This window comes from Poecilia latipinna, unplaced genomic scaffold (assembly GCF_001443285.1).
Source record: "Poecilia latipinna isolate Pla-1442-1.1 unplaced genomic scaffold, P_latipinna-1.0 Scaffold896, whole genome shotgun sequence".
Lineage (NCBI taxonomy): Eukaryota > Metazoa > Chordata > Actinopteri > Cyprinodontiformes > Poeciliidae > Poecilia > Poecilia latipinna.
This window is the reverse complement of record NW_015113512.1, coordinates 77,608-87,584: the sequence shown is the minus strand read 5'-3', so window position 1 is coordinate 87,584 and position 9,977 is coordinate 77,608. Positions and strand designations below refer to the sequence as shown.

At 38.8% G+C, this 9,977-nt stretch overlaps 1 protein-coding gene across 1 annotated transcript in view; it reads left to right on the top strand.

Annotated features, from left to right (window-relative positions):
• Positions 1-2,963, top strand: part of LOC106957353 (endoplasmic reticulum aminopeptidase 1-like) — an 18,364-nt gene extending 15,401 nt beyond the window's left edge. The window contains exons 15-19 of the mRNA XM_015048656.1: positions 403-587; positions 686-847; positions 933-1,073; positions 1,369-1,450; positions 1,608-2,963. Of these exons, the coding sequence (XP_014904142.1) occupies positions 403-587; positions 686-847; positions 933-1,073; positions 1,369-1,450; positions 1,608-1,778 (741 nt within the window). The 3' untranslated portion in view covers positions 1,779-2,963. The remainder of the gene's footprint in view (positions 1-402; positions 588-685; positions 848-932; positions 1,074-1,368; positions 1,451-1,607) is intronic.
• Positions 2,964-9,977: the final 7,014 nt, after the last annotated feature.

Below are 9,977 nucleotides of genomic sequence, written 5' to 3'. Positions count from 1 at the left end.
GCGGGCCACATGTGGCCCGCGGGCCTTGAGTTTGACACATGTGCCCTAAAGCAAGTCTGAAACTGATGGTCGAGGTGCAAAAACCACAATTTTATATTGGGAATTTTTGCAGATTTTGAGGAAAACATCCCAGAGCAGTTAAGGTATTTGTGTTGGTATCTTGACCAATAACAGGCAGCTATGGATGTGCTTGGCCATCCATCGTTTTGGACGGGCTAGAAAGGAGTAGAAAAAAGCAGCAGAAAATTCAGGGTGCTGAATAGCGAATCTGTCACACAAATATTAGGTTCTCTATATTTGCAGTGATCCTGGAGATTATAGGTCAGTCATAATCCAATGTGAACACGGCCTAGCAGACTGCGTGGCACATTGGCATTTCACACTCTGTTTGTTGTGCCTCAGGGTTACATTGTGGATCTTTTCCGGGATCTGATTGATCGTCAAGAATGGAGTGACTCCGGTTCGGTGTCTGAGCGAGTGCTGAGGAGTTACCTGCTGCTGTTCGCTTGCGTCAGGAATCATCCTCCTTGCGTAGCCAAAGCCACCAAGCTCTTTAACCAGTGGAAGGATTCAGACGGCACCATGAGGTCAGGCTTCGGCTTCAGAATAATTAAGCATTTGAAGGGAAAGAATGAACACTACCAAACAATGTTTACAGTAGTAAAATCCATCCCTCTTCTCACAGCCTCCCTGTTGACATCACAATGGCTGTGTTTGTGATTGGAGCACGAACACCAGAGGGGTGGGACTTCCTGTTTGAGAAATACCGCACTACTCTGCAGATGTCGGTCAAGAGCCGCATAAAGTCTGCCATGACCGTCACCTATCTGAAGGACAAGCTCAAGTGGTGAGCAGCAGTTAATTTTTGTTAAAGCAAAAGAAGAATTTACCCCAGTATTCTTCAAAATCATTTCCTTGTTTTCCGTCTGAAGGATGATGGAGCAGAGTCTGATAGGAGAGGTGATGAAGACCCAGGACCTCCCGGATGTGGTCGTCTCTGTTGGAAGGAATCCTCATGGTTACAAACTGGCCTGGGACTTTCTCCGAGCCAACTGGCACACAATGATCAAGAAGTCAGAGCACTTTACTCTTCGCTACTCGTGATTTTAAATAATAATAATAATAATAATAATAATAAAAAAACCCAGAAATAAGTAGTTGCCTCTATCAAAAGATTGAATTTGTGACTGAATTTTTTTGAGTTTGTTTTATTCTTGTATATTTGTACCTTTTATCTAAACGGTCATGTTGGTATAAAAATAATTGAATTTTTCTACATTTTAATTAACATTTTTTTTACTGCTGGTTAATTTAAACCGACCTTCTAAATTTTGATAATGACTACTTATATTTGTCCTTCTGAAACAGGTTTGACCTTGGCTCTCACTCTGTATCATACATGGTGCTTGGCGTGACCAACCAATACTCTACCAGGGAGATGCTCCAGGAGGTAAATATTCATTTCAGTTGATTTTTAAGAAACATAATTATTTACCTTTGTCTGTCAAGGTTTTTTTTTCTTTCTTTTTTTTTATTAATGAGAGGGAAGTTTGTATTTTTAGAAATGTGTACTTCCTGTAAGTCTTTGACCTGTTCCTTTCCCTTAGATACGGAGCTTCTTCGACTCGCTGACAGAGGAAACCGGGTCAAAAATGAGATGCATCCAGCAGACCTACGAGACCATTGAGGATAACATCCGCTGGACTGACACCAACTTTCCTCTGCTAGAGGCCTGGCTGAACAAGCACCAACACAAACCACCTCACGAAGACTTATAGAGCTACAGAAGTGGTTTTTGTTTGTTTTTACTTCTGGTTTCTCCTTCCAGAGGTGAAACCAGATTTGATTTTTTTATTAGGATATTTTCGGGAGCTCGGTTGGTTCTTCAAACCTCCATCAACAGATCCTGACCGGAGCTTTTCCTTTATCTGGATTTGTGAAGAGTAATCCAGATTAAGGAGTAGACGAAAGGCGCTAACCGGCCCGTGCACAACTAACCGGTTGTGACTGGAGCACGACATGTTTTCATGTCGTTACTGATAACGGTAACGACCTCTAAACATTTTGCACTAAAACGCTGACTAAATTCTTTATTTTTGAAAATGTGATTAGTTTAATCAAGTATACTAAGATAGTTTTTCTTCTTCCTCAAAGCATACAATAAATTTGTTTTAAGCTTCTCTTCAGCACGTCTAAAAAAATGCACAAGTAGCATTTTATTCCAGACCCACCAAATATAAAGTTCTTTACTTTGACGAAGAAAAATGTTTCTTGAAACATTCACCATACTTAAGAAAAAAATTTTTATAGCTTAAGAACTGAAGGTACTTTGCTTTGACTGTCCGGAGCTGTAAACGTCGTGCCTGAATATTTCTTCTCTGTGTTGCCTGAATTGATTTTGAGTGTGTGTTTTGGTGCATAAGTGTGAGCTTGCGTCAGGTTTTGGGTGGGATTTGTTTTTAACTGCTGTAAAGTTGTGCTTTTGTAAAGTAAATTTGGAGTGAAGATGTATTTTTCCAGAGAACTGTGACAACATGTTGTAAATAATGTGTTGTAAGAAATGCACTGTTCAACAAATCCTTTATTATTGTAAGATATTTTACTACCAGATAGTTTTTCACTATCTGCCCAACACAGAGGAGAAGTGAAAAGGATGAAGACTGTATATGATTTTTTAGGAGAGACTACAATTATGGGTTTTTTTTTATTGTGTATCGGTAAACAATGGGGAAAATAAATGAGTTTATGAGTTTGTTTTTTTTTTGAAAGTGGGAATAGGTGAAGATCCTCTTGGCAGTAGTTGTCAAATATGTTGTCGACATGCTTTCATTTACAAGAACGACTGTGAAGTTCATGTGACTTCAGCTTCATAATGTTCTTATTTTGTTTTGTCAGGTGGAGAAAATGTTTATTGAAAGAAATTTGGGAAAAATAAAGTTGGTTTCATCTTCGGTTGTCCTTTGCGCTGTCCTCCTCTTTTAATTTCAATTTCGTTTACATATATTCATTATGACTTAAGTCTGGACTTTGACTATGCCAATCAAACACAAATATGGTTTGATGTAAACTGTTTTATTGCCGTGTTGTATACTTAAACTTCCTCATGGAAGATGAGCCTCTATCTGAGGATCAAGTCCCTCTTTTCCTCTGTTTCTCCATGAATGTACCAGCATCCATCTTCCAATCGTCTGTCACTGCTAAAGGGATTCTTTTGAACTTCTTTCAACAATTTCTTTAAGCCACATTTATGAAAAAAGAATGATTTTCTTCCAATAAGATCTCCCATGTGAACTGTGTGTCTCTCCCCACAGAGCTACCATGAGCCTTAAATCCGTGGCCTTGACAGGCCAACCTCAATACTTGGCCTGTCTACTTTGGTTGGTAGTCATATCTTAGTAGGTTTGCAGCTGTGGCACAATCTTTTAATTGTTTAGATAGTAAGGTATATTGTTTTACAACCTGATCTCATCCTAAATTTCTCAGTCAAAAAATTGAAAGTCATGCATCTTTTTCCTTTCACTCCTCAGCCATGTCCTCACTTAGTTTTCCACATAAAACCACAATAAAAAGTACATTGAGCGTACGGCAAAGTAACTATGGAGACGGCTCAGCCTTTCCTGAACTATTTTATCTAATTGGAAGCCATGAACCATGATTAACCTGCAGCCGAAGAGCAAAGAGCTCTTTTATTATTAGTAATTACTTAAACTTTGTATGCTCTCTTCCAGAAAGTTACATGGATGCAACCTTTGCATCCTTGCACTTCTATAAACAGCAAGCAGGAGTTTTTTTCCCCTCACTGTGGGACACTTTACTGGTCTGTGTGGTCAATCTTTAAACATTACAGCTTTCTTTTTTATGCCAGTCACTTGTTCACGCTCTTCACTGCTGTTTTGATTTGCTTTTCTTTCGGACTGCTGCTCTGATCATAATGATTTAATGTCCTCTGCAGCTCAGGGGAGAACAAACAGACACGGGGGAAAGATGGTGTCATTCCTGTCACTGCTGGGTGTGCTGGGCTCATGCAAATCAATGTACTTCTATGTAAAGAAGGAAAGAACGAATTAATGAATTACTGAAGATGCCCTGTGACCTTAAGTAGGCCACTTCTACTTTAAAAATATTCCAGTGTGAAAACATGTGCAAAAGTGAGAGGGGCCAAATTTCACCAAAGCAATATAAAACTCTTGTTTTCTGCTACTGCAAAGACTTTGCAGCAGTTTGTTGAATGGCAGTGCCACTTTAGATAGGAGGACAATTACTTCAGATGAATTTGAAGTAAATAAATAAAATTTATTATTAAACTTGAATTTGCTCAGGTTATTGTCATCTGTACATCTGAAGAAAGTCTAAATTTCAGGCTCTCTTTATAGCTTTGTACATCCGGCTTATTTTAACTGAGTGTGATTTCCATAAGTAACTCAAACTTTGTCCGCTTTCTAAAGGTCATAGTTTGCTGTGAGAGACACAGAATGAAACAACTGCGTCTTTGCGGGTCAGATAATGACTTTTTGTGAACACAGAGGGAACATGAAATGTTGGCGCTCAGAAGTCAAACCGCGTGGCGGGAAGCTAACTGTTATCCTGAACTCTTTCTAAACTACTTTAACTATCAGTTTGGAAAAGCTCGACTATTCCTTTAAATTTCATAACACTGCCATAAATTCTCACAAGGATCCATTTGTCACAGAGTAATAAAACACAACATTAATCTCACAGTGATCACACATAATGTGTTTATGTTTTACATAATAACCTATATTAAGGCCTTTGGTGAGGCTTTTGGTGGTCGACCAGCTAAGGAGAGTGATTTCTGAATGCATTTTAGAGGCAGATAAACATTGTGGGCTTTGCCTTTGCTCCCATGCATGAGCACACACACACACACACACACACACACGCACACACACAAGCACACGCATGCACGCACACGCATGCACGCACACTAACCCCTGGTCAGCACACCCACAATAAAAACTGCACTCTGCTCTAGTCATTTTGTCCTTTCAGCGCCACACCTGGGAAAAAGACACATCACGTAGAGGTAAGAGCCTGAGCCTCACTTTTTTTTTTGCCACTTTTTTAAACTCGAAATGTCTTTCATAGCAAGAATTTGATCGAATTTAATCTGAACTGTTGTCAAATGGACTGTAGCGTAGAAGTCTGTTTGTTTAGTGAGTATTTACTGACTTTGCTGCGGTTTCATTGTGCTCAATGATCCGGCACTGGGAGATTTGACCTCACCTATTCTTTACGTGATTTTTTTTTTTCTGCTTTGTATGCCCACTTTCATTAAACACATTCTCGGTTTGCTAAAATTTAGTTTTTCTCAAAACTTAATAACTTGTAGAAACCAGTGATAATGGTGTCGGCCTCAAGCTAAGAAGTTTTTCTTTGTGTTTTTTTTTTTCTCTGCCATTTTTTGAAGTTGTCAAGAAAACTAAAGTTTAGTCAAAATCTGACATAATCACAAAGCTAACCTACAGAGCTGATTAAATCTAATTTGAAAACAAGGTATTTTTATTGACTAAAAAAGACCTTTACGTTACACATTTTAACTAAAATCAGGATTTATTGCATTGTAAAGCCAGCAGTACCTCACAAAGATCTTCATCAGCTTTTTCTCGGCTGTCACATCTCACCTCCTACAAATGAATGAGATTTTATGTTACAGGCTCACTCAAGGTGGTGCATAGTGAAGTGGAACGAAAATATATATTTTTTTTAAAATAGTAAAAATCGTGGTGGTGTACATTTGTGTTCAGTTGCCCACAGTAAAATAAAATGTTGCAGCCCTCAAGTCTTTTACAGTATGTTTCTACCAGCTATGCACATCCAGACATCTAGGGACTGAAATTTCTGTCCATTTTGCATTCAGAAAGGTCAGTCAGCACTGACATAGAGGGCGACTGTAAACATACATTTTTTAGCATTGGCAAAAATGCTCAATCAGATGTGGGTTTAATGCTCTGGAAGGTTAACCTCATCTGCAGGCTCCTTCCAGGATTGTCCTGTATTTAGTTTAGAGGCCAAAATAAATGAGTTTTGATTCCATCTGACCTGGGCATCTCCTTCTGCATCTTCACTACATGGTTCATTGGAAAACTGATAAAATCATTAATGGAAGAAGGCATTGCTGTTCTTGCCACTCTTTCTTGAAGGCCAGAGTTTTTGAGTTCCTGTCAGCAGACTGTCCCATCAGAGCTGTGGATCTCTGCAGATCTTTCAAAGTTACTTTAGCTCTCCTTGTCTCCCCTGTCAGATTAAGCGGATGGCCCGTTTAGTTCTCTGTGACATAACATTTTGGGATGAAGTTCTACAAATTAGTGATGATGATAATGTTTTTTTCCCTGATTGTTCTCTTAAAGAAAAACTGAGACAGAACAACCATATTTATACTGAGATTAAACCACTCAGAGATAGACTCGATCCACTGATCATGTGAGGGGAATGAGTACAAATAAATGAATGCAATAATTAAAAAAACAAAAAAGTAGACTTTTCAACTTTGCCTCAAAAGTTGGTTGAAATTATTTCAGTCTTCAAAGATTGTTCATTTTGTATCAGAGTATCATCTAAGCAGAGGTTCTGCCAAATGTAAATTGTTGTGTGATAGTTTCGATTCTGTTTCCTTAACACAACCTGACCTCCTTTCAAGTTATGTCAGTTTTCTCAGTGCAGACATGTAACATGCAGGAAAACAGTGATGATAAACTTTTATCATCACTGTATTTTTACGTAATACCAACCAGTACGTGCCGCCATATTGCATATCTGTTAACAGTTTGCGGTCACCATGGGGGAGGCTGTTTCTGGGAAGAAATTAGTCTCCATACGTCAGCCATATCTTTTTGTACAGTATCGACGGGCAATAAAACCCTCTTGCATCAGTGTGTCGAGGACAAAACATTTATTGTGGGTACAAAGTGTGTTTTTTTATTGGTCTTAGCGAAAGATGAAGATCTGCTTTGAATAGAAATCTGTGGCTGGTTGTAAGTGTTACGAAATCACTTCATCATGTCATTTGCAATAAAATTAATAAAATTATGTTTGCTCTTTAGGTTCATTCTGTTGTTCGTGGCTTCGTTTCCACTCTGATCCATCCTGTGAGATCCTCCCACCCACAGAATGATAAACTCCTTTCCTTATCTAGAGTAAGAATCATCTCCATTCATCTCTACTTCGGGTTGTTTGTATAAAAAAGCAGGCATTGTGTGCATAAATGTCAGAATAATCACAGGCTCTGAAAGACTTATTTGAGCCACTCTTTTTTTTAAATCAAAGAATATATTCCTCCTTCTCTCCCTTCCCTGCAATTGATGATTGTCATCATCATTTGCAAATATGAACTATACTAAATATCTATAAACACTTCTGAGCCTTTTTTCTCTCGGTTTTATTTGAGTTGTCTCCTACATGTTAAAATATCCAGGTGTTTTTGGGCCTGTGTGGTAAATAGAAAAGCAGCTGCTGTCCTCTTGGAGACACAGACACACACTGGACTTCTTACACTGTCAGAAAACGTTCATTTGGGACAGTGTGCAGTGTGTGTGTTTCCCTTTGACAGTACTTCACTATTCCTTGTGAAAGCATCCATACGAACTACTGTAAGCAATATCTTCAGGACTCTGTAGCTTATTCTCCAGAAACCTGTTCAGCAGAAAAAAAAACAAGTAGCCTTGGTTCAAATACAAACATGGGGGGAGAAGAGAGGGAAGAGAGTTTTATAGCAGTTATCAAAATAATTCCCCAGTCATACGCCTCTGATTCTTTTGCTCGCTTCTTCATCTTTCTCTAAAGGTTCTTCCTGGGCTTCCTGGGCTTTGGTCTATCCATCCTGTTCTGCACCAGCTTCTGCAGATCGTGTGCCCGTTTTAGAGCGGAGCAGCTAGAGAGGGAAGCAGAACTTGAGAGGGAGCAGAGGAGCCAGACGCGCTCCATATACTTCATCCCTTTCCCTCAAAGTAACTCACGGCGGGACAGTGATGAGAGCAACGAGCTCACTCCACCAAGATATAGTACCACCGTCCGCCATGAGCCCCCGCCATCTTATAATGAGGTGATTCTAACAATGCATTAGTTTACGACACGTTTTAACTGCAAATGCCAACTTTGTTTGACTCATTTCCAGATTTAATTTGTAATTCTCTGGTTTTCTTTCTTTTTTTTTTTTTTGTTGTTGTTGTTTCAGTTGGGATTTAAACCAGATGATCTTCCACCTCCTTACACAGAACTACACATTCCAGACTTTTTAATCACACAACCACCAACTCATACAACCATGGATATGGGCGATATTGGCAATAGCCCAGGGCGGCATCTTGTGGGGGAGCAGCTGGGGCGTCCCCTGCCCCCACCAGCCCCGCCACTCCCGAGTAATCCTGTTTCTTCTCCCTCCCATTCCACTCCCAACCGGAGGATCTGAATGTCAATAGGTCCTCAGTGCCGCCAATCCCCCCCAGTGAACAGCCTCAATGTGGGTTGATGCGCTGGTAGGGTGGTTCGCCCAGGGTGCCGAACAGACTAGGACCGCCTCTGCATGGACAGAGTAAGGCAGAAGATGATCATGGACAACCCTGTGCTGCCTTCCTACAGTTCATAATGTTTCTGATTTTGTTTTTCTATTTTATTTTTGTGTCATTGTGAGACATTTGCTCATTATGCTTTCAGTTTACCTTATTATTTTAAATGTATTTAATAAATTAAGAGCCCAGCACTCTGTAGGAAAAGTAGTATTGATGGAGTTCATAATCTTTTCAAGACTTTGTTTCAGTTTGTGCCCAACATTATGGGCTAAAGAGAGTTTCTTCCTGCAACCAAAGGCATGTTTTCCCTAACTGACGCACTTCTTGTTGGCACTGTGATAGATTTTGAACAAAAAGATTTTTTTTTTCAGTTTGCTTGTATGTAGCAAATATACTGTGATAAACAGAAGATTATGTCAGTTGGCTTTCATGAGCGAAATATTCATCCATCTGGTTCAATTCACAAATATGTGCACAGATAATTTAAGCTGCATTTTTTTGGCATTGAAATTTAATTTTATCCTGGTGGTATGAAAGTGCAGCTTCAAATGGAGATACAGTGTCTTGCAGAAAAATCTTCAACTTCTACCCAATGGATGAATGGATGGATGGATCAACACAAAGTGGTGCACAATGGGAGTGGGCGAATGGTTTATCAAATATGTGACAAATAAGATTTAAAAATGGGTGGTGTGTATTTCTATTCAGTCAAGCTGAGATGACTCTTTGCAGAACCATCTTTTGCTAAAATTACAGCTGCCGCTCTTTCTGATTTCCCAGCTTGGCATATCTGAAGACATTTTTGGCCATATGTCTTTGGATACTCGGTGAATCTCAGTCAAACTAGATGTAGATGGTACAATCTGACTAATTGCAAATATCAATTTCCAAATTCATATTTTCTATTGAATTTAGGTTGTGGACTTTGACTGGGCCATTCTGCCTCCATACTGTGATAAAATCCCACACGTATAAAATTTAACTACAAATTAAGGGGATTTTTCTTGTCTCAAAAAGGGGCAGTGCATGCCGTTGCTACTTGTAAAAAAAAAAAAAATTAAGGAATTTTGTTCTTTATAATTCTTACTTATGAACAACTTTATCATGGTCTGTCATGTACAATCCCAATATAATGTTAAGGTTTGTAGTTTAAGCTTAAGAAAATGTGAAAAAGTAAAACAAGCTGTTTCTGTGTTTAAGTTCTTTACATATTGCTTTAAGAATTGTTCAGCAAAACTTAAAACATGGCAAGAAGCTTACCACGGGATAAAAACATAAGTAATATTTATTGTAGCTGGTCTACTTAAATCCTCTGGACGCAGGAGGACAGATTTTTGTCTATTATAAAAAAAATATTTTCATAAGATAACAGCTGCAAATCCTTCAGTATTTCCAATGTATATTTTTCTATGTGAATAAATGTTAATCATGATGTTGCCATGTAAATTCCTC